The 25,764-nt window shown below is 35.3% G+C and overlaps 1 protein-coding gene across 15 annotated transcripts in view; it reads left to right on the plus strand.

Moving 5' to 3' along the window:
* The window catches only part of GPHN (gephyrin), a 609,447-nt gene that overhangs the window by 356,260 nt on the left and 227,423 nt on the right, over positions 1-25,764 (plus strand). For 8 of the 15 annotated variants that reach the window (XM_019451514.2, XM_019451516.2, XM_019451519.2 and 5 more), the window contains 3 exons: positions 15,541-15,607; positions 21,518-21,790; positions 23,122-23,229. In XM_019451514.2, the coding sequence (XP_019307059.1) occupies positions 15,541-15,607; positions 21,518-21,790; positions 23,122-23,229 (448 nt within the window). The remainder of the gene's footprint in view (positions 1-15,540; positions 15,608-21,517; positions 21,791-23,121; positions 23,230-25,764) is intronic. The other 7 variants (XM_019451520.2, XM_019451525.2, XM_053889514.1 and 4 more) reach the window with 1 other exon arrangement.

A 25,764-nucleotide genomic window follows, 5' to 3' on the forward strand; every position in this document is an offset into this window, starting at 1 on the left:
CATGAGTTTTACAGCCAGTGGACTTAACACTAGGAACTTTAAAAATCAGCAGCTTGGCTCTGGGAGAGCCAGAGGTGATAGGAAATTGAATCCTCACCCTTAAAGAGAACAGTATAGCAAACAACCCACTGAAATCAGTGTAGAAGCAGCAGTTTGAAAAGCTCCTGTGGACTGCTCCATCCAACCCACCCTACTCATCAGGGGTCTCTCCAAAGTGGCACCTAACATGTTTCATTCTGCGAGCAGCCCCAGCAGTGGCCAGCACCACTCTAAAGTGACTAAGTAGTTCTTGCCCTGGGGAGTAGGGAAGATAACCATACATACAGGTTAACTGCAGCCCAACAGTGGGCTGGGGTCAGACATCTTATCTGATTGCCAGCTTCACCCACCAATTAAAACCTCACTGGGAAGGGTGCCTCGGTGGCTCAATCAGTTAAGCACCCGACTTCGACTCAGGTCATGATCTCAAAGTTGGCAAGTTCGAGCCCCACGTCAGGCTCTGTGATGACAGTTCAGAGCCTGGATTCTGCTTTGGATTCTGTGTCTCCCTCTTTTTCTGCCCTTCCCCCACTCATGCTGTGCCTCTGTCTTCTCTCAAAAATAAATAAATATTTAAAAAATTTAAAAAACCTCACAGGGAGTAGCAAAGAAAGAACCCTGTAGTTCAGTGTGACTGCAACCCCAGCAGACAGACTGGGGGCAGGCGTCTGGTATGACTGCAGGCCCCTCCCACCAAAGAGTCTCTTGGGGAACAACGCAGGGAGAGTGCCCTGCAATCTGGTGTGATCACATTTCTGGCAAACAGACTGAGGGAGGCATCTGATCTAGCCAAACTTCAAGCCCAAGTCAGCCCCAGACTGACCCCTTAACTGCACAGAGACCAAACTCTGCCCACCACAAGCACAGAGGGCCATGGAAGCCAACTGGCCTGAAGGCAGACATGGCTCAGCCACAACAGTGGAATGCAAGCAACACACATAGGAGACAGCCCTGAAGCAACACGTTCTTGTGAACAGAGGACATTGCACTACAAACACTACAAGACTTCTTGATCAGGAAATGTTGACTTTCCTAATATGTAGGATAAAAATCACAAAGTTGGACAAAATGAGGAGAAAGAGGAATGTGTCCCAAATTGAAGAACAAGACAAAATCACAGCAAAGGAGCTAAATGAAATGAAGATAAGTAATATGCCTTATAAAGAATTCAATATAATAGTTACAAACATACTTACTGGACTTGAGAAAACAGTGAGAGGATCTCAGTGAGACCTTCAACAAAGAGATAGAAAATATATAAAATAACCAGAGATGAAGAACTCAATAACTGAAATAAAAAATACACAAGAGGGAGTAAATAGTAGATAAACAGAAGCAGAGGAACAGATTGGCAAGTTGGAAGACAGAGTAATGTAAAGCAAGCAAGCTGAACAGCAAATACAAAAAATAATAAAAATTGAGAATAGATTAAGGAAACTCAGTGATAGTATCAAGTGTTAATAATATTTTCATTATAGGGATTTCAGTAAGAGGAGAGAGAAAAGGGAGCATAAAATTTATTTGAAAAAGTAGTAGCTGAAAACATCCCTAGTCTGAGGAAACAGACATTCAGATCCAGGAGGCAAAATCAAGCCCCTTACAAAATCAACCCAAGGAGTCTATACCAGGACACATAATAATTAAAATGGCAAAAAGTATGACAAAAATAGAATTTTTAAAGTAGCAACAGAAAAGAAACAGTTATATACAAGAGAAACTCTGTAAACCTATTAGTGATTTTTTTTTTTAAGCAGAAACTCTGCAGACCAAAAGGGAGTGGCATTGATATGTTCAAAGTGTTGAAAGGAAAAAATCTGCAACCAGAATATCCAGCAAGCTTCTCAATCCAAATAGACGGAGCTTTAAAGAGTTTTCCAGACTAACCAAAGTTAAAGAATTCCTCACCATTAAACTACCCTTACAAGAAATGTTAAAGGGAATTCTTTGAGTGGAAAGAAAAAGCCATAATCAGGATTTAAAAAATTATGAAAAGAAAAAATTTCACAGGTACATACAAACATGATTAAAGTAGTACATCGATCACTTATAAAACCAGTACAGAGGTTAAAGTGCAACAATAATAAAAATCAATTGTATCTATAAAAATCAGTCAAGGTATTTGCAAGATAAAAGCATGGAAAGTATGACATCATATACATGAAAACTTGGGGAGAGAATAAAACTTTGGTTCTTCAGGATAGTGTCAAACTTAGGCACCATCATCCTAATATAGACTGCTGTATGCGTAGGATGTTATATATAATCCTGGTGGAAATCACAAATCAAAAGCCTGTAGTAGATACACAAAAAATAAAGAGAAAGGAATCCAAGCATATCATTACAGAAATCATAAACCACAAGGAAAGAGGGCAAGAGAAGAAAAGAACAAAGAACTACAAAAACAACCATAAAGGAAGTAACAAAGTGGCAATAAGTATGCACCTATCAATAATTACTTTGAATTTAAATGGAATAAATGCTCCAAAGACATGGGGTGACTGAATGCGTAAAAAGCAAGTCTCATTTATAAGCTGCCTACAAGAGACTCATTTCACACCTAAAGACACCTGCAGATTCAAAGTGAAGGAATGGAAAAACATTTATTATGCAAATAGAAGTGAAAAGAAAGCTGACATAGCAATACTTATCTTGTACAAAATAGATTTTAAAACAAAGACTGTAATAGGAGTCAAAAAAAGGACACTACATATGCACAAAGGGAGCAATCCAACAAAAAGCTATAACAATTGTAAATATTTATGCACCCAATGTAGAAGCATCCAAATACATAAAGCAACTATTAACAGGCATGAAGAAAGAAATTGACAATAATACAATAATAGTAGGAGAATTCAACACCCTACTTACATCAGTAGATAGATCATCCAGACAGAAAATTAACTGGGAAACAGTGGCTTTGAATGACACATTGTACCAGATGGATCTAACAGATGTATTCAAAACTTCCCATCCAAAAACAGCAAAATACACACTCTTTTCAAGTGTGCATGGAACATTATCCAGAATAGATCACATGATTAGGCCACAAAACAGGTCTAAACAAAATCAAAATGACTGAAATCATATCATGCATCCTTTCTGACCACAACAATGTAAAACTAGAAGTGAAAAAATTTGGAAAGAATACAAATACATTGAAGATAAAAAAAAAAAAAGTGCTATTAAACAGTGAATGGGTCCACCAGGAAATCAAAAAAATCTATGGAGACAATTGAAAATGAAAACATACTGGTCCAAAATCTTTGGGAGGCAGCAAAAGCTGTTCTAAGAGAGAAGATTATAACAATACAATTATATTATAATTCTATTAACAATTATATATAGTATTATACATATATAAAATATAATTATATGTGTATATATATATATATATATATATATACTATAATTACATACATATGTATATGTATATGTATATGGCAATGCTTGGCAATGCTTGCCTCATAGAATGAATTTGGAAGTTTCCCTTCCTGTATTTTTTGGAATAGTTTGAGAAAAGTAGGTATTAACTCTTTTTTTTAAGCATTTGCTAGAATTCCCCTGTGAAGTCATCTGGTACTGGACTTTTGTTTGTTGCAAGTTTTTTTAACAATACAATAATTATAACAATCTTGAGGCCTACCTCAAGAAGGAGCAAAAATCTCAAATAAACAACCTAAGCTTACACCTAAAAGAGCTAGATGAAGAATAAATAAAACCCAAAGCCATTATAAGAAAGGAAATAATAAGGATTAGATCAGAAATAAATGAAATAGAAATTTAAAAAAAACATAACAGATCAATGAAACCAAGAGCTGGTTCTTTGAAAAAAATCAACAAAATTGCTAAACCTTTAGTCAGAATTATCAAAAGAGAGAGAGAGGACTCAAAAAATAAAATTAGAAATGAAAGAGAAGAAATAACAGCCAATTCCACAGAAATACAAATGATTATGACAGAATATTACAAAAAATTATATACCAACAAATTGGACAACCTGGAGGAAAAGCAAATTTCCTAAAAACATGTATGTAACTTCCCAAAATGGAATCAGGAAGAAGTACAAAATTTAAACAGACCAGTTACTAGCAATGAAATTGAATCAGTAATCAAAAAATTCCCAAGGGCTCCACAGTTGCTCAGTCAGTTAAGCATCTGACTCTTGATTTTGTGACAGGTCATGATCTCATGGGTCATGGGTTTGAGCCCCAAAGTCAGGCCCCACGCTGACAACATGGAGCCTTCTTGAGATACTCCCTCTCTCCCTCTCCCTCTCTCTCTCTCTCTCTCTCTCTCTCTCTCTCCCTCCCTCCCTCCCTCCCTCCCTCCCTCCCTCTCTCTCTCTCTCTCTCCCTCTCCCTCTCTCCCTCCCTCCCTCTCTCTCTCTCTCTCTCTCTCTCCCTCCCTCCCTCCCTCCCTCCCTCTTCCCCCCCCCCAGTCCCCTCTTGCACTCGCTGTCTCAAAATAAATAGGTAAACTTAAAAAAAAAAAAATCACAACAAACAAGTCCAGGACCAGATGGCTTCACAGGTGAGTTCTAGCAAACACTGAAAAAAGAGTTAATACCTATTTTTCTCAAACTATTCCAAAAAATAGAGGAAAAGAAACTTCCAAATTCATTCTATGAAGCAAGCATTGCCCTAATAACCAAACCAGAGAAAGACACCACAAAAAAGGAAAACTATAGGTCAATATCTGCGACGAACATACATGCAAAAATCCTCAACAAATTATTAGCAAACCAAATCCAACAATATATTTAAAAAGTCATTTGCCATGATTAAGTGGAATTTATTCCAGGGATACAAGGGTGGTTCAATATTCTCAAATCAATCAAAATGATACATCACATTAACCAGAGAAAGGATATAAAACAATATAATCATTTCAATAGATGCAGAAAAAGCATTTCACAAAATATAACATCCTTTCATGAAAAAACTCTCAATCAAATATATTTATAGGGAACATGCCTCAACATAATAAAGGTAATACATGAAAACCCACAACTAAAATCATACTCAGTGGTGAAAAACTGAGAGCTTTTCTTCTAACATCAGGAATAAGACAAGGATGTCCATTCTCACCACTTTTAATCAATATAATACTGAGAGTCCTAGCCACAGCAAATACACAAGATAAAGAAATGAAAGACATCCAGGCTGATAAGGAAGAAGTAAAACTTTCACTATTTGCAGATGTCATGATACTATATATAGAAAACTCTAAAGACTCCACCAAAAAACTACTAGAATTGATGAATGCAATAAATCTCAAGATACAAAATTAATATACAAAAATCTGTTGGATTTCTATCCACCAATAATGAAGTAACAGAAAGAAATTAAGAAAATAATCCCACTTACAATTGCACCAAAAAAATAAGATGCTTAGGAATGAACCTAACCAAAGACATAAAAGACCTGTAATTGGAAAAAGTATAAAACCTTGATGAAAAAAATTGAAGATGATACAAATGGAAAAAGTATTACATGCTTATGGGTTGGGAGAACCAATAGTGTTAAGATGTCGATACCACCCAAAGCAATCTCAGATTTAATGCAATCCATCAAAATTCCAGCAACATTTTTCACAAAGCCCGAACAAATAATCTTCTAATTTATATGTAATTACAAAAGACTCTGAACGTAGCCCAAGCAGTCTTGAAAAAGAAGTACAAAACTGGAGGTCTCACAATCCCAGATTTCAATACATGCTGAAGAACTGTAGGAATCCAAACAGTATGGTTCTGGGACAAAATAGACAAATAGATCAATGGAACAGAATAAAGAGGCCAGAAATGAACCCATGATTTTATGGTCAATTGGTCTATGAGAAAGGAGGCAAAAATATACAATGGGTGAAAGAGTCTCTTCAATAAGTGATGTTGGAAAAACTGAACAGCTAGACTGAAAAGAATGAAACTGGACCACTTTCTTACATGATACACAAAAATAAACTCAAAATGGATTAGAGACCTAATGTAGGACCTATAACCATAAAATTCCTACAAGAAAACATAGGTAGTAATCTCTTTGACACCTGCTATCGAAACATTTTTCTAGATCTGTCTTCTTTGGCAAGGGAAACAAATGGCAAAATTAAACTGTTGGGACTACACCAAAATAAAAAGCTCTTGCAAAGCCAAGGAAACCAACAAAACAAAAAGACAACCTAATAAATGCAAGAAGATATTTGCTAATTACATATATGATAAAGGGTTAGCACCCAAAATATATAAAGAAGCTATGCAACTGAACACCAAAAAATAATCCAATTAAATATAGGCAGAACATGAACAGACTTTTTTCCAAAGAAAACATACAGAGAGACAACATACACATGAAAAGATACTCAATATCACTAATCATCAGAAATGCAAATCAAGACCACAGTGAGATACCCACCTCACTCCTGTTCAGAATAACTAAAATAAAAAACAAGAATTAACAAGTGCTGGCAAGGATGTAGAGAGAAAGGAATCCTCATGCACTGTTGGTGGGAATACAAGCTGGTGTAGCCACTATGGAAAATAATACGAGGTTCCTCAAAAAATTAAAAATAGAATTACCATATATGATCCAGTAATTTCACTACTGGGTATTTGCCCAAAAAAATTAAAACAAAAATTCAAGGATATATGCATCTTTATATTTACTGCAGCATCATTTATAATTGCTGAGATATGGAAGGCACCCAGTGTCCATCCATAGATGAATAGATAAAGTAGATGTGGTATATCTATAGAATGGAATACTATTCAGCCATAAAAAGAATGAAATCTTGTCATTTGAAACAACATGAGTGGATCTAGAGGACATAATGCTAAGTGAAATAACTCATGTAAAGACAAATACCATATGATTTCACTCATATGTGGACTTTATGAAACAAACAGAAAAAAGACTTAAAGAGAATAAATTGGTAGTTGCCAGATGGGTGGTGGGTGAGGAGATGGATGCAGTGGGTAAAGGTGATTAAAATTACAGTTATCATAATGAGCACTGAGAAATGTATAGATTTGTTGAATCATTATATTCTACACCTGAAACTAATATAACACTGTATGTTAACTATACTGGAATTGAAATTAAAAATTTAATAATTAAAAAAAAGGTCTACATCTTTACAGGGAATTCATGACCTTCTTCATCTAATCCCAATGTACTTTTTAAGGGAAAAGTGGCCAGTATTTATTGATTATCCATAATATACTAGACACTATACATTATATTTCAAAGATTATATTAATCCTTACAATCACTCAGGTTTTGAAAACTAAGCATTAGAGAGGCTATGTAACTAAGCCAGGATTACGTTAATAGTAAAGAGTAGATCAATAGCATTAAGGAAAGGAGAGGGGCAATATGAGAGATTTTACATGTCTAGCAAATTACCAAATGATGCTATGTTCTCGTGCAGAGACTACATTTTGGAAATACTAATTTATCAGACCATGACATCTGTCCATTGGTACTTCTTACCTCACATTAGTCTTTTGAGTAGACTGTGCTCTCCCTAGATGAAAGACTTAATATACCCAAAATGTACTTGGTTCTTTTTTGTCTCTGTGCTTTTACCTTGTATTTCTTCTCTATCTAAACTACCCTATTTTTCTTACCCTTCCCCCATTTTTTCCTACCTATTGAAATATTTTCCTTTAGAAAATCACTCAAATGTTACCTCTTCCATGAAGACTTACCTCATCCTCACCAAAAAGTTTACAACTCTTATTTTGAACTTACAGCACTTTTTGTCAATTTGTGTCATTACCTACTATCTTATAGTTGTTTATGTGCTTTAATGTTTTGTATTACATTTGTAAATTCCCTAAGGAAGAGAGTTGCATTTATCTCATAATACTTAGTGCGAGTCCTTAGTTTCCTAATATGCCTTAGTTGGAATATACTAAGACTATAGTACTTGTATTTTTGAAAATTATTAAATAAGATAGTGTTTGTGAAAATAAACAAAAGAGGTATATAAAGTTAAAATATTTTCTTTTTGCCATGACTCTGGACATTCTATAGATGAAAAACTACATCCCAAAATTAATTTTTAGATATTGAAAGAAACTGATGGACTTTTTGAAAAAGTGGCAAAATAAAAGTCCAAAAAGATTAAGAGAAAGTAACAGATATAGTCTCTCATGAATATATACTAAGGTTTTTAATTATATACACAATACATGCATAACACACACACAGAAAAGTAGTAATCTAGATATTATAACTTTTCTACATACATACAATACTGACTGGAGTTTTTATTTATACATTTATTAGCACTACTATTTAAGATGTCATCCGAGAGTAGATGAAGTATTTTTGGAAATATAATAGGCCTGGGCTTGTTTACCAAAAAGTTGGAATAAAAAGAATTAACTGAATTTGTATTTGCCAATAACCTTGTGGTGAAGGGACTTAATACTTGGAACATTCTTAAACATTCTTGGAAAATAGAGTTACATTCTTATAATTGGAAATTAAATTCCAAGTTCCATAGTACTTTATAAATTACAAATATATTGAAATACATTATTGTCAGGATAAATTCATTGCCATTATCCTTAGAAAAGGAATCTACATTAACACAGATGGGATGAACTTGCTGTATAAAATTACAAAGATCCCAGGGGCATATATCAGTCAAATTCTCTGTACCTTAAAGATAAAACCTCATAAAAACAATTAATGATAGAGAGATAGATGATTTAACTGATAAAGAGATCAAAATAATGGTCCTAAAGATAGTCACCAAGGTCTGGAGAATAATGTCTGAACAAAGTGAGAATTTCAAAAGAGAGAATATAGGAGGTACCACACAAAAATCACATAGCTGAAGAATACATAACTAAAACAATCAGTAGTGGAATTTAACAACACTAGATGAAGCAGAAGAATCAGCAAACTTGAAGACTGGGCAATGGAATTCAGTCAGAGGAGAAAAAAAAAAATTGAAGATAGTTTAAGACACTTTTGGGACAGCATCAAGCAGACTAGTATTCACAATGTAAAGATCCCAGATGGAGAAAAGGGAAAGAAGTGGAAAGCTTATTTGAAGTAATAATGGCTGAAAATGTCCCTAAGCTAAGGAAGGAAATAGACATCCAGACTCGAGAAGCCCAAGAGTTCCAAATTGGATGAATCCAAATAGACCCGCTGAAAGACATAAAAGCAGCAAGAGAAAAAAAAACTTTTTTTATATACAAGGGATCCTTAGAAAATATCAGTAGATTTTTTTTCAGCAGAAACTTTGCAGGTCAGAATGGAGTGACAAAAAATATTCAAGTGCTGAAAGAAAAAAAAAAAAGCCTGCCAAACAAGAATCCTCTACCAAACAATGTTGTCCTTCAGAATTGAAGGAGAGAGAAAGAGTTTTCCTTATGAGCAAAAGCTGAAGAATTCAGCACTACTAGACTGGCCTTACAAGAAGTGTTAAAGGGATTTCTTTTAGCTGAAACAAAAGGGTAATATTTAGTAACAGGAAAACAAATGAAAGTGTAAATCTCACTGGTAAAAATAAATATATAGTTGAATTTAGAATAATGTTTTAATGGTGATGGATTGATCACTTATATATCTAATGTGAAAGTTAAAAGACAGAAGTATTGGGGTGCCTGGGTGGCTCAGTCATTTAAGCCTCCAGTTCTCGATCTCCGCTCAGGTCATGATCTCACGGTTGGTGAGGGCTCTGCACTGACAATGGGGAGCCTGCTTGGGATTCTCTCTCTCCTTTTCTCTCTGCCTGTCCCCTGCTCACTCTATGTCTCTCAAAAAAAAAAAAAAAACAAAACAGCAAAAGTATTAAAAAATAACTATAACTATAGTAACTTATTAATGGATATGCAAGTTAAAGAGATGTAAATTGTGACACCAAAAATAGAAGTAGTGCAGGGTGTAAAAATGTAGAGCGTTAGAATGTTTTCAAACTTAAGTTATTATCTACTTCAAATCAGCTGTTATAAATATTTTTTATGTAAGCCTCATGGTAACCACAAAGCAAAAACCTATAGGAGACACACAAAAGATAAAGAGAAAGGGATTGAAACACACCACTACAGAAAGCCATCAGATCACAAAGAAAGGGAGCAAAAGAAGAAACAAAGGTATTACAAAACAGCCAGAAAACAACAGAATTACAGTCAGTCCCTACCTATTAATAATTACTTTAAATGGACTGAATTCTCCAATTAAAACATAGAGTGGCGAATGGATTAATGAAAACAAGACCCCACTATATTCTGCCAACAGGAGTCTCACTTCAGATGTAAGGACACACACAGAATGCAAGTGAAAGGATGGAAAAAGATATTTTCAAATGGAAAACAAAAGAAAGCTGAGATAATTATGCTTATACAAAACAGATTTCAAGAAAAACGCAAAAGAAGGTCATTGTATAATAATAAAGGGATCAATCCAACAAGAGGATACAACATTTGCTAAAACTTATGCACCAAAGAATGGAGTATCTAAATATATAAAGCAAAAATTAACAAACTTTAAAGGAAAATTAGAGAGCAATGCAATAATGGTAGGAGTCTTCAGTACCCTGTGCTTTCATCAATGATTAGATCACCCATACAGAAAATCAGTAAGGAAACATTACACTTAATGACACTTTAGACCAAATGGACTTAATAGACATTTTCAGAACTTTCCTTCCAAAAGCTGCAGGATACACATTTTTCTCAAACACACTTGGTCCATTCTCCATGATCATATATTAAACCACAGTACAAATCTTAATAAATTTAAGATTAAAATCATATCAAGCGTCTTTTTTATTCATAATTGTATAAAATTAGAAATTACAAGAAGAAAAATGGAAAAATCACAAATATATGGAGATTCAACTACATGCTACTGAACAAGTGGTTCAAAGAAGAAACCAAAACAAAATCAAGAAATATCTTGGGAGAAATGAAAATGGAAAGGTAGCATTCTAAAACTTGCGAGATGAAGCAAAAGCAATTCTAAAAGGGAAGTTCATAGCAATAATTTCCTACTTTAGATCTCAACTAAACTTTATACCTCAAGGATCTAAAACAGAAAATTTTAAGCCCATAATTAGAAGGATGGAAATAAAGAACAGCAGAAATAAAAGATCTAGAGAATTAAAACAACAAAAATACCAATGATATTAAGAGCTGATACTTAGAAAAGATTTAAAAAATTGGATTCACCAAAAATATAATAATAAAAAGGTGACTCAACTAAATAAAACCGTTTATAAAAGAGGAAATGTTAGAACTGATGTTACACAAATACAAAGATCAGAAGAGACTATGGTGATTAATTGTATGCCAACAAATTGGACAACCTACAAAATAAGGATAAATTCTTAGAAACATACAGTCTACCATGACTTAATCATGAAATATAAAATCTGAACAGACCAATTACTAATAGGGAGATTGAATCAGTAATTTGAAACCTTGTAACAGATCAATGGCCATATGGCTTCACTGGTGAATTTTATCAAACAGAGAAGAATTAATACCAAACCTTCTCAGACTCTTCCAAAAATAGAAGAGGAAAGAATACTTCCAAATTCATTTTATAAAAGCAGCATTACCCTGATACCAAAACCAGAGAAGAAAATTACAAGAGAAGAAAAATACAGGTCAGTATCCCTAATGATCATAGATGCAAAAATCCTCAACAAAATATTAACAAACTGAGTACAACAATAAAAGGACCATGATGAAGTAGGATTTTTTCCCAGTGTTTCAATGATGGTTTAACATCCATCAATCAATTGATGTGATAGACCACATTGACAAAATAAAGGATAAAAATCATATAATACTTGGGACACCTGGGTGGCACAGATGGTTAAGCGTCCACCTTTGGCTCAGGTCATGATCTCTCGGTTTGAGGGTTCGAGTTCCATGTCAGGCTCTTTGCTGACAGCTCAGTCTGCTTTGATTCTGTGTCTCCCTCTCTCTCTCTCTCTGTCCCTCTCCTGCTCACTCTCTGTTTCTCTCTAAAAAATAAATAAACATTAAAAAATCATACAATCCTCTCAACAGATGCAGAAAAAGCATTTGACAAAATGTAATATCCATTCATGATGGAAATTCTGAACAACATGGATATAGAGGAGATGTATCTGAATATAATAACACAGGTTGATAAGCCCACAGCTAACATCATACTCAATGGTAAAAAACTGGAAGCTTTCCATCTAAGACTTGGAACAAGACAAGGATGCCTACCTTACCACTTTTATTTAACAAAATACTGGAAGTCCTAACCAGAGCAATTAGAAAGGAAAAAGATAAGTCACCCAAATCAGAAAAGAAGTGAAACTGTCTGTTTGCAGATGACATGTTATTATATATAATAAACCCTAAAGGCTACACCAAAAAAAAAAAAAAAATGTTAAAACTAAGAAACAAATTAGTAAAGTTGCAGGCTACAAAATCAATATGTATAAATCAGTTGCATTTCTATACACTAATGAACTATTAGAGAAATTAAGAAAACAATCTCATTTACAATTGCGTCAAAAAGAATAAGATACCTAGGAATAAAATTAACGAAGGAAGTGAAAGTCCTATACACTGAAAACTACACGACATTGATGAAAGAAATTGAAGACACAAATAAATGGAAAGATATTTCATGATCATGGATTGAAATAATATTGTTACAATGTCCGTATTCCCAAAACAATCTATTCAGTGCAATTCCTATCAAAATTCCAGTGACATTTTTTACAGAAATAGAACAATCATTCTTAATGGAAATGCAGAAAACCCCAAATATTGAAAGCATCTTGAGAAATGTGAACAAAGCTAGAGTCATCACACTTCCTAATCAACTGTATTACAAAGCTATAGTAATCAAAACAATATATCAAAAGCATAGAAACAGACATAGATCAGCTGAACAAAATATAGTACCCATAAAAAAAACCCATGCATATGTAGTCCATTAATTTAGGATGAAGGAGCCAAGAAAATACAATGGGGAAAGGATAGTGTCTTTAATAAATGGTGGGAAAACTGGACAGTTACATGAAAAAGAATGACAATAGGACTACTATCCTATCTTAAACCATACACAAAAATCAACTCAATATAAAGTCTTGAATGTAAGACCTGAAACCATAAAACTCCTAGAATAAAACAGTGGATAAGCTTCTATACATCATTCTTAGGCAGTGCTTTTTTGGATTTGACTCCAAAAGCAAAGGCAACAAAAGCAAAAATAAATGGGTCTACATCAACCTAAAAACCTATACAATAAAGGAAGTCATCAACAGAATGAAAAGGCAACCTATGGAACAGAAGAAAATATTCACAAATTATATATCCAATAAGGTGTTAATAATATCCAAAATATATAAAGAACTCATAGAACTTAGTACAAAAAAATCCAATTAAAAAATGGGCAAGGATGCTCAGTTGGTCAAGCATCTGACTCTTGATTTCAGCTCAGGTCATGATTCCAGGGTTGTGGGATCCAGCCCTTCATCAGGCTCCATGCTGAATGTGGAGCGTGCTTGGGATTCTCTCTATCTCCCTCTCCCTCTGCCTCTCTCCCCCACTTGTGCTTGCTCTCTCACTCTCCCTCTCTGTCAAAAAAAAAAAAAAAAAAAAAAAATTTTAATGGGCAAAGGATCTGAATAAACATTTTTCCAAATAAGATCTAAATGGCCAACAGTTACATGAAAAGATACAAAGAATTGGAAATCAAAACTGCAATGCAATACCACTTTACTCACCTGCTAGAATGGCTATTATCAAACAAGATGAGATAACAAGATGTGCAGAAAAGGGAATGCTGTGTACTGTTGGTGGGAATGTAAATTGGTTCAGTCACTATGGAAAAGAGTATGGCAGTTGCTCAAAAAATTAAAAATAGAACTACCATATGATCTAGCAGTTCCATCTGGGTATTTATCCAAAGGAAAGGAAATCACTATCTTGAAAAGATGTCTGCACTCCCATGTTCATTGTAGCATTACTTACAGTAGCCAAGACCTAGAACAACCTGTGTCTATTGACAGATGAATGGATGAAGAAACTGTGGTATGTATATGCAATGGAATATTATTGAACGTAAAAATGAAAGAAATCCTGCTGCTTGCAGCAACATAGTTGGACCTGAGTACATTATGTCAAGGGAAATAAATCAGATGAAGAAAGACAAATAACTGTATTATCTTACATATATGTGGAATCTAAAAATAACCAAACTCATAAATACAGAGAACAGATTGGTGGTTGCCTGAGGCAGGCATTGCACAATGGGTGAAATGGAGGAAGGTAGTCAAAGACACAAACTTCCAATTATAAGATAAATGTAAGGGATGTAATGTTAGCATGGTGACTATAGTAAATACTGCTATATTGTATATTTGAAAGTTTCTAAGAAAGTAGATTGTAAGAGTTCTCATTACAAGAAAAAAATAGTAACTGTGTAGTGATGGTTGTTAATTAAGCTTATTGTATAATCCTTTCCCAATATATATACATACCACATCATTTTTGTACACCTAAAACTAATACAATGCTATTTGTCAATTATATTTCAATTAAAAGAATAGGGAAAATTTAAAGTAAATAGCTATCATCTCTTGTCTTTGTGAACAGGACTCAAGAAAAAAAAAACAATAAAACATAAGACAAATTTAGGTTATTTCAGAGAGTGAAAGTAGTTAATAATCTCATTCATAGGAACAAGTTTTGGGAAAAGACTGTTATATGACTTAAAAATCTTAGTTTTAAAATTTTAGAAATAGACCAATCCCTTTGTTTTCAGCTGATGAAAATTAGATGTTACCAGGTGAAAGTAACACAGCCAGTTATTGAAAAAGCATGATTCCAACTCTCATATGAAATCCAGGCCTTCAACTCTTGATTCCTGTCTTCCAGTGCTTTTCCATTGTTTATGTTTCTTATCTAACCACCTAGTTTAAAAGTGGCTTGGAAATTTACAGTAATCTTGAAAGACCTTTCTGCTTTCAGTTGCCCTTGTTTTTCAATGGATCTGTTAGCAGCTGAGCTCTCCAAACTCTCCCCACTGCCATTCATTTGTGAGAGACCTTATTTTACTTTAAAATTTACACTTTGCTAAGAAGCGATAGCTCAAATTTAAGTCTCCCTCAACTCTTGAGTGCTTTTTGTTTTAGACTTTTGAAAATATTACTGTGCTAGACATTTTTACATTTATCTCATTGAAATCTTAGAACTGTATGAGATACAAAGAAGCTAGAGAAAGACGATATTTTGGCCATTACTTCTTTAAATTGGCTAATATATTCTGATTTTATGTCAGTACATCTTTACAATCTAACACACTAGCTATTGTGAAAACCTCAGCCAGAATGCCTAATTTGTGTAACAATTGGTGAATCTCTAGCTGTAGTAATTTCATTCTAAAACAGTTGTTGCCATGTGAAATACAATGTTTGATCTCTGTTGTTGAATGTATTTAAACCAACCATTCATTGCAATTTAGTATTCATCCAGTTTCTCTTTCCTTTCAGGCCCGTATGTGGAATCAGAGGTAAAACTCTCATAATTAACCTGCCAGGTAGCAAGAAAGGATCTCAGGTAAGCCACCTTGAGATTTATATGGTTTAGTATAAAGTTTTAGCCAACTGCAAATTAGTCAACCAAAAAGCTGGAGCACTCCACAAGGCTGCCCTCACTTCTGACACCAGTTGCAACCTAGCATATTCCCAAAGCCACCCTCACTTTCGATAATTCACTAGAAAGACTCACAGAACTCACTGAAAGATGTTATGCTGGTGGATATAATTTATGACAGGGAAAGGATACAAATTAAAGTTAACCAAGAGTAAAAGAGAAGGACTAAATGCACACCTTCTATAATCCTCTCCCTGTAGAGTCATGAAAGCATTATTCTTTTGGCATCAGTGTACGGCAGCACAGGGAGCATTGCCAATCAGGGAGACGCCAAGCCTTTGGTGTTCAGAGTTTTACTGGGGCTCATCACATTCTGCCAATATGGCTGGCCTTTAGTCTCTAGCCCTTTCCAAAGTTATGCTGATTCCTTTAGCCCCCACCACTTTCCAGAGGCAAAACTGATACCCAAATGCCCAAAGCACCCATCATAAATCACATTGTTAAATCTGTCTGGTGGCCAAAGCTCCAAGGCAAACAAAGACTCCTATCACATCCCAAAAACTGAGAACAAAGGCCACACTCTCTTGAGATAAGGTTAAGTCCTCATTACACAAGCTTCCCCCTGGCCTTTGGCTGAGGCTGTCTTATAGAAAATGATTGTATTTATCTGGCTGGGCATCTATATTTACTATAGCATTTATATTACAGATGCAACAACAGTATCAGTATGAATATGTCTAAAATTTGAAGAAGCCAGTATGAGAGATGAATTTGAGAAACAGCTAATCTATCCTCTAAAGCCATGACACACATTTTCATATTTTTGTACTAATATACTAAGTTTTCTACCTCAATCTGCTACTATTTGTATTATGTGATACTTTGAACAGAACTATTTACCACAGAAATTAGCTGACTTTTTCAAGCCAATCATTTTTCCATTGGTATTATATTTTGAGGGGGATTTAACCCAATTTCCCATTATATATGATCATCAGTATCAGTATTCTAATCTTTCTAGCAACACCAGTTTTATAACATTTCACAGTAGGGTGGTAGATATAACCTGAAATATGAGCCAGAAGATACTGGCACACTACTGGAGTCCTACACAGATATTAACAACCTAGTCCATCATCGTATCATATGACCAAAATGTCTCCCAGAACTATGCTACTCAGGTTTACAGGCTTATCAGGTTCCCAGAGCAGGAGTAGTCTCAGCAACATAGGGCTTTACCCCTTCTGGCATCTATTACAACTGAGCTAAGAAACAGTATCCTCTTGTTCTAAGGATTTTGAGACACCAATATAATATTGGATCTCTTTCATTGCATAACCCATGTACTCATTCCTTTACCTCCAGTTACCATTCCTCCTTCTCTCCATTTATACTCGGACTTTTCCTATGAAAATCTTTGAATGAGACAGTTGATTTGGCCACTGTGCTGGTCCAAATTGCCACCAGTAATACTTATTTAGCAAGTGCCACCTGCTTAGTCCTTTTCCATTCATATTAGGTAGGGTTACGTAGTAGGTACAGAACTAGTGAGCAATCGCACACACCAGGCAATGTAACTGCATCCATTTTCAATCCCAATTTGTCCAGATGGAGTCAGGCATAATCTACCTCATCAGGCCCTTAGGAACTGTGACATAAAGACTTAAAGATACAGTTTCTGCTTAGGAATCATCCTGCTTCTGGCACGCACAGTTGCAGCCCTGCTCCTGTCACCACAGCATCAGGTAGAAAAAAAGAAAGTTGATCTGATATGATAAAAGAAAAAGTATAGTCCTAAAGAAAAAATATAGTCTTACCAACATCACCCCCCAACCCTCTCTTCTCCAGAAAGGTAGAGGACTGTATTTAGTGGGGACCCTCCCTTGGCCTCCCTCATGTTGAATGTGACCACACACTAATGAGAGTATGTAAGCCATGCTCTTCCTTTTTTAGACAACAAATGTTTCCATTGCCCATTCAAATTTTCTATCAAATCATTGCTCTGAATATGAAAGTGTGTACCTTGGTCTAAAGAAATGTGACTCTACAGTCATTGGTACAATATTTTCTGCCCTAGTCCTTTCATAGTACACTGAGCATTTGTATCTACCATTGGGTAAGCAAAGCCCAGTCCCAAGTAAATGTCTATTCCTGTTAGGACTCATTTGTAGCCTCCAGAGACTAGCAACATCAGTCCAACTTGCTAGCTATGTGTAGGACCTTCCCCTATGGAATCTGCCATATAGCTTTCTGCTGTCTTTTTTGTTAGCAGACAGAACAGTTCTTGTTGGCATTTTGTGCCTCAGAGGGTACAAGAGAAATTTATCAATTCAGCCCATCTCTGCATTGTTGCAGCCCCCCATTGTCCATTCATCTCATGGGCCCAGGTGCCATGTCAAGCGTGCATGCTCGGATATCTGCTCACGAGTTCCAGTTAACTTCCCATTCTGAAAGGGGGTTTTTCTGATGGGGATTAACGTATTCTACTTTAATATACCCCTTCTATTCCCGGAGTAATTTCCATGTCCTATACAGGCATCCCTTTGATAGACCAATTTTCCATTGCCCTTCTGCCTAACCATATGACCAAGCTCCTGGACACTTCCTATGAGTTGGTAAAAACCCAAACATAGGGGCAAACACCATGCAGTTCAGCCCATCGAGCTGATTTGTTTTTACCTTCTTCAATCAGAGTGGCGGCCTTCCAAACAGGATGCTGTCCCTTCACCTTGGAATTGCCATCCATAAACCAAGCAGCTCTTTGTTGATCAGTAGAAAGCTGTTTATAGGGCACCGCCCAAGTGGCCCAAGTGGCCATAGGATCCAGCAGCTCCTCAGGTGGTTCCGAAGTCGGCCCTAGGTGAAAAGAGGCTACCTGCTCGTGAGTACCTCCTTGCATTCTCCTGGTAGCATGATCCTATATGCACCATTTCCATTTTATTATGGAACTCTCCTGGGCATTGCCTTCCCATTAGAGCATTTCTCTACTATTACCTAAAACATTACGGATATTTCAGGTTTCAAGATAATTTTATGTTCTTCAGTCATAGGGTAGTCTCAATTATAAATCCAATAGCAAGCTAGTAAATGCCCCTCAAATGGCAATTTTCTGGTCCCAAATCCCAGCAGTTGTTTTTAGGTGGCATTCACAGGTTTTTGCTATAGACCTAGTTTGCACTCCACCAGGCCCCTGGACACTTCCTATCAGTTGGTAAAAACCCAAACATAGGGGCAAACATGCAGTTCAGCCCATCAAGCTGATTTGTTTTTCCCTTCTTCAATTAATAACCTGTGTTGACTCAGGCAATCTTACTTGTTCCCACTTGACATGTACAATCTATGTTAGTGGAAGAGTGGATTTATATGCTTTGTTTTACAGTACTAGGTAGGGGAAGAATTATCCAGTCAAACATAATATTCATCCCCATAATACATTCCAGTGAAGGAGACTGACCACTTCATATAAAGTTCACTGTTCAGACATTCTAATTTTCATCCCAACTTTCACCATAATTCCATCAACTGTTGTATCTCTGTATAATTCCCGTCTAACTGTATCCCCTCATTAGAACTTCAACAGGTGTTAGAATCACAGTACGTGAGTAGTGCCATGTCAAGGAATCCTAGAAAAGGATCTCCCTCCCATGACCATTTTATCCATTTGTGTGTATATGGCCTTGGATCTCTAGGCTTGGGTTGGACCAAGGGATTCAGACTCTTTGGTCTAGACTTTTATTGATTAGATTTGGGACCCTCACTTAAGGTGATTCAAGGTGAGGTTTCTTTTAGTTATCTATGCCTTCTAGCTTTTAAAATTCCTTCAAACTAGGGTAAATTTAGATTTGTTTAGGACCCTTTAATGTTGGGAGACCAGTGCTCCCCATCTGTCTGCTCAACCCATAATGGTGCTACATTAAGACCTTTCTTTTACCTCCAACAGTACTCACTTTATTCATCCATTTCTTAATAATCATTTAAGTATTTCTACCCTGACAGGACAAGTCCCTTGTGTCTCCCATTTCTCTTTTCCCCATTCTCTAATGAATAAATCTAACTTTATTACTATTTATTCCTTCAGCGTAACATTTTTCTTTGGAAGCAGCTCAGGGGCTAGCAGCTATATGTCAGATAAGCCAGAATCTAAGCTTGGTGCAACCTTAGGATCCACCCCTACGTTCTCCATTTTGTTTTAGTTAGTACAGATAACAATAGCCAAGAGATTGTATATTTACCTTGTTAATCTATGCATCCAATACAACTCCTTAAAAGTTGCATCTTTCATTTCAAAATTCCATTGCTAACTTTTATCTCCAATAACTAATCATAGCACAGTTACAATTGCATACTGTGCATGATCCTGTGTTTATCCAGGCTCTAAAGATTCATCATCCCCACCCTCTTCCGTTCTCTTCCCAGATCATGCTTCATGATCACATGAGTCAAGATCTTTCTACTGAGTTTCATTTCTAACACCAACTGTAAGGAGTTTGGGCCAACTGCAAAAGTTAGCCAGCTATAAATGTGGAGCACTCCACGAGACTCCCCTCACTTCTGGCACCATAAAACTACCCTCAATTTTAATAATTCACTAGAAGCACTCACAGAACTCATTGAAAGCTGCTAAACTCAAAGTTATGGTGTATTACAGGGAAAGAATACAGATTGAAATCAACCAAGAGAAGTAGCATATAGGGCAAACTCTGAGAGGTTCCTCAAATGAGGAACTTCTGTTCATCCTCTCCCATGGAGTCAGGGATAGCATTACCTCTTCTTGGCCATAATATGAGACAGTACACACAGAATATCACTAAGTAGGCACACTCACCTTTGTCTTTGATGTCCAGAGTTTTTACTGGGACTTGATCACATATTACCCATATGGTTGACCTTTAGTCTAACCCTTCCCAGAGGAAAAACTGTCTTTAGTCTCCAGTTTCTTCCAGAGGCCAAACTGACCCCATGTTTCCCTAAATCCTCATAATAATCCACATTATTAGATTGTCCAGTGGGCAGATCACCCAGGCAATCAGCGACATTCCTTTTAGGTGAGACCAGGAACTAGAGTTCACCTCCCAAAAGCTGAGAGTAAAGGCCAGACCTCTCGTTAGTCAAGGTTAAATTCTTTGCCGTATAATCTTTATCTCTAAGGTGATTGAACCATACAAAGAGAAGTCAAAAGATTAGGCACCCTTACAGATATTCCCATAACCCTCTGTAAATTTTAAGACATTTCTTTATATCTTAGATTTTAAGGTAAGTTATTTTAAAAGAGAAAAACCTCTGTCCAGATACATTCCCCAGACATATCTGGCCCTATGTTCTGGTTTTAAAGTTCTACCTATTCTCTTTTGGTGATACATTACAGGTAACAGTGGACACTTGAGCAGGAGACTATAGTGATTTTTATGCAGTGCTCTGTACAAACTCATATCTATTTTTCAATATTGCACAATGTTGCCTAGCTGTATTTTATGATGGTAGTCAGAACGTTAGCTCTCCAAATAAATTAAGTCAGTCCTCAATTGGTTTGTTAATTCTGGTACTCTGCTCTAACTAGAAAGGTGAAAACTGTTTCCTGCCTTTCTCATAATGCCTCTTTAAGACCCAAAGTTGTATAGAAATTTTACTGTAAGAAAAATGTACTCTAGGCTTATACATTACTGTAGTTCTACAGCTTACAGAGAATACTTTAATATATACAGTGTTTACTTCATATTTCATATTACAAAGACAGTACCTTAAATATGATTTATTCTTAAGACTGACAGAAAGAAACATAGATCCAAAATCACAAATAAATGTGATTGCTACCATTTTATATGCCTGTAAAGGTGTTTTATCTTCATTTTTTTTTTTTCTTCCTCTTGTATACAGGAATGCTTTCAGTTTATACTGCCAGCTCTACCTCATGCCATTGACCTTTTACGTGATGCCATTGTAAAAGTAAAGGAAGTGCATGATGAACTTGAAGATTTACCTTCCCCACCACCTCCTCTTTCCCCTCCTCCCACAACTAGCCCCCATAAGCAGACAGAAGACAAAGGGGTTCAGTGTGAGGAAGAGGAAGAAGAGAAGAAAGACAGTGGTGTTGCTTCAACAGAGGATAGTTCTTCATCACATATAACTGCAGCAGCAATTGCTGCCAAGGTAAGCCCGCTGACAAAGACCCAAAGATCTAAAGGAACCACAGGTAAATGTACTGATTTCATCCCTCTTTCCGTCCCATTTTTTTCATAAGTTCAGTACATCTTCAAGGCATCCTTAAAAAAGAACTAAGGTATTTATGACACTTCACAGCTATGTTCCCTCCATAATGTAGATAGACTCGTTGAAAGCACTGAAGTTTGTTCTCAGTTGTGAGGCATTAAAAATATTGCTGTTACCTATTGAAGTATAGCTGTAATGATAAACAATGTGACATTTTAAGAACTCTCCAGAAATGTCATTTTTGTGATCATATTAAATATATAATATTTTTATATTTAAAACATCAAATATTCACAAATTCATAAAGGAGCAGCAAACTGAAGGTAAGAGACCTTAGATAATTTTAAAATTAGTTGAGAAAGGTTAATAAAGATTTTTTTAAAGACAGAGTTTTTCAGCAATTAACACTTATTTAAATATTTCTTGACCCAAATTACCCAAGTACTACAGAGAGGAAATAAGATACAATGTATTTGCATTTTTTACTTAATAAAGTAATATTATTAGAATAGTACCAAGTATTACAGATTCTCTGTGGGCAATTCTGGTAGTAAATAGAGTACCATGTGGTACTTGGATAAATTTAGTCACCTTAGTCATAGAACATCATCTACATTATTATTCATATTTAGTATAATCCACCCAATATGCTTTAAAATCTTCAGAAAGTAACATATCACTTCTGAGAATAATGATTGTTCATTGAAAGCATAAAGATTAAAAACCTAATCTTACTATATGAAGTAATTCCTAAAGTTTCAAGAGTCATCCAGGTATTTTGGTTATGAACATAACTTGAGGGGATTTTTGACAACACATAAATTGTAAAGGATCGTAGAGATCTTTTTAAGGTATCCTTTTACACCACCAGTAAGTGGTTCTTTCACTGAAGACCAAATGACTTTGTCTCCACATCTATTCAGTGGTCCATTAAGTCTTTACTTAAGACTAGTAAGTAGTTATGTTGTATGTGATTTTTGCTTTGTTTTGTTTCATTTTGTTTTTATGGAACTGATTAAATAGGTACATTTTTAAATCATTGTATCTTCTCTTTTACTCTTAATTAAAAGAGTAAAAAGTGCCGTCAATTTCCATCTTAAGAAAAAGCTTACAACATTTGAAGTCTAAGCTGATATTGTCATTCTACATTTGAGAATTTTTGGCATTTCATTGTTTCATTTGTTTTCACCTTTTCCTTTCCAGTCATTTTGCTTGTATAGTTTCATGTTTTCCTGTCACTGTACTCATAGTTGTTATGTGTTGTGCATTAGAAGCATCCATTCTACACCAGTCCAGCTGTTATCATGGCACACGGTGAGCAGCCCATTCCTGGTCTCATCAATTATTCCCATCATGCAACAGACAGTACAGATGAACGGGTAAGACAATAGGCTTTTGCGTTAATGATTTTGCAAGCATACGGCCTACCTCCTATCCTTGGAGATAGGTATAACATTTTATGGAAGATGTGTTTTATTCTGAAGGATCTTCAGCATACTTTTTTCTAAAAGTGTAAGTGCCACTGAGCATATTCCATCAAGGAATTTAATAGAGTTTCTCCTATACCTAAAATACTCTTAATATCATTAAGATTCTGTCATATGTGACAAAGAGCATTTATCACACAACCCCAAGAAATTCATTGCTCAGAAATTATTATTTTCCTTTAGTAATTTTATCAAATACCTTTAAATAAATTACCTGGCTCAATTAAGATAAGCCATTAAAAGGATCACTTTAAGTCTTAAAAATCCAAACAAATTGGTCAAACTAATATTTAATTAACCTCGCTTTTTGCCTCATGATTTTTCTCCTGATTTTCTTTTCCTTCATTATGTTCTCATTAATACCATTTAGAGATGTGAGTCTTGATACAATTTCTGAGATTACTAATCTTCAAATAAAAGCTTAGAAGGATACATTATCACTTGTTTTAGTCACTGTCTATACGATAGTTTGTAAAAAGCTCCAGGCCAGAAAAGATTAAACTGTTAAGTATAGCTAACTATTAAAAAAAAAATTAAAATAAAAACCTTAAAAATTTTTTAAAAAATAAATAAATACAGTATAACTAAACAGTAATAATTTAGACCATGGATGTTCAAAAAAAATCTATCTCAGTCACTAATATGGATATAAAATGAGAGGGGGGAAAAACGAAGAAAATAAAAAGTAATAAAGTGAAATTTGGCTTAAAATCCTTAGGGAGATCCAATTAAAAATGGACAGAAAACATGAACAGACATTTATGGAACATTATTCAGCCATGAAAAAGAATGAAATCTTGCCATTTGCAGTGATGTGGATGGAGCTATAAAGTATAATCCTGAGTGAAATAAGTCAGAGAAAGACAAATACCATGTGATTTCACTCTCATGTGAAATTCAGGAAACAAAACAAATGAACAAAAGAAAAAATAGAATTCTGTTGGCATTCGGGATTTACCTGTGGTTGTGACAAAAAGATACCTGTGGGCTTAAGCAAGTGCTTGAAAGTGTACTCCTCCAGCAGTGTGGTTTATCTGGTCCTATTAGTTGAATTCATTGGGCATATTGGTGGATGATCTCTCAAACTGTTAAAGAAGGGGCCTCCGGGTGGCTTAGTCAGTTAAGCGTCTGACTTCAGCTCAGGTCATGATTTTGCAGTTCATGAGTTCAAGCCCCACATTGGGCTCCGTGCTGACAGCTGGGAGCCTGGAGCCTCCTTTGGATTCTGTGTCTCCCTCTCTCTCTGCCCCTCCCGGCTCATGCTCTGTCTCTCTCTCAAAAATGAATAAACATTTTTAAAAACAATTTTTAATTTAAAACTTTTTAAAAAATATTTATTCTTGAGAGATAGAGAGAGACAGAGCATGAGCAAGGGAGGGGCAAAAAGAGAGAGACACACAAAATCTGAAGCAGGCTCCAGGCTCCGAGCTGTCAGCACAGATCTGATGCAGGGCTGGAACCCATGGACCTCCAGATCATGACCTGAGCCGTGGTTGGATGCCTAACCAACTGAGCAACCTAGGCTTCCCTTAATTTAAAACTGTCAATGAATAATTTTTAAAGTTAAAATCATAACTTTATTACAAATACTAAATGAATACATATCAATATTGTTATTTCATTAATTAATTATTGAAGGAACCAGAAAGGTATTACAACTGGTTCACAGGAAAACTCAAAGGACACAAATATGTAAACATTAAGAACTAAATGAATGTAAATGAAATTTACAAATAGATGCAACACTTTAGTTGTTATCTGCAAAGCAGCCCATTGCACTTCTCTTGTATAAAAGAATCATTTGGACAAAAACCAGTTACATTACTATTTTCTGCAAGTTTGAGTTATAAGATAGCTGAAAGACTGGACAGTGAACATAATCCAGAATGGTCCACTACACAGGACACCTAATATTTTTGTCCATTTTAAAGTATTTCACAATTTTTCTTGACCTGTGAAAGGAATACAAAGATGCATGGATGTTTACAAAAGAAAATAAAATTTTTACTCAAGACGTCCATGGATCTAATGTGCTTCTTTAAAAATGACTGTTGATTTTCTCAAAATTTCAATTAAAAACACCAACAAGTGCTTATAACACTGCTGTTGTTTGTAAAGGGGTGACTTGTTAGGATGCCAATTGTTTTTTTCTAGCATTGACCTTTGAGTAATATTGTGACCCAATTATGTATCTATGTGTTAGGAATAAGTAATGATTATTTGGGCTAATGTATGTTTTTATAAGTTTTACATTAAGCTAACTATTATTATCATAAAATAAGTAGAAAGCTATATTAAAATAAACTACAAAGACCTTTTTCATATTTGGGAAGCAATATGCATTGTGCTTTATGAAACAGCATGAATTTTGGCATCATATATTTTCAGATCCATCGGTTAGTAGCTCTATGACATTGGGTGTAGTGC

Source organism: Panthera pardus, unplaced genomic scaffold, assembly GCF_024362965.1.
Source record: "Panthera pardus isolate Hobbes unplaced genomic scaffold, ASM2436296v1 HiC_scaffold_24, whole genome shotgun sequence".
Taxonomy (NCBI): domain Eukaryota; kingdom Metazoa; phylum Chordata; class Mammalia; order Carnivora; family Felidae; genus Panthera; species Panthera pardus.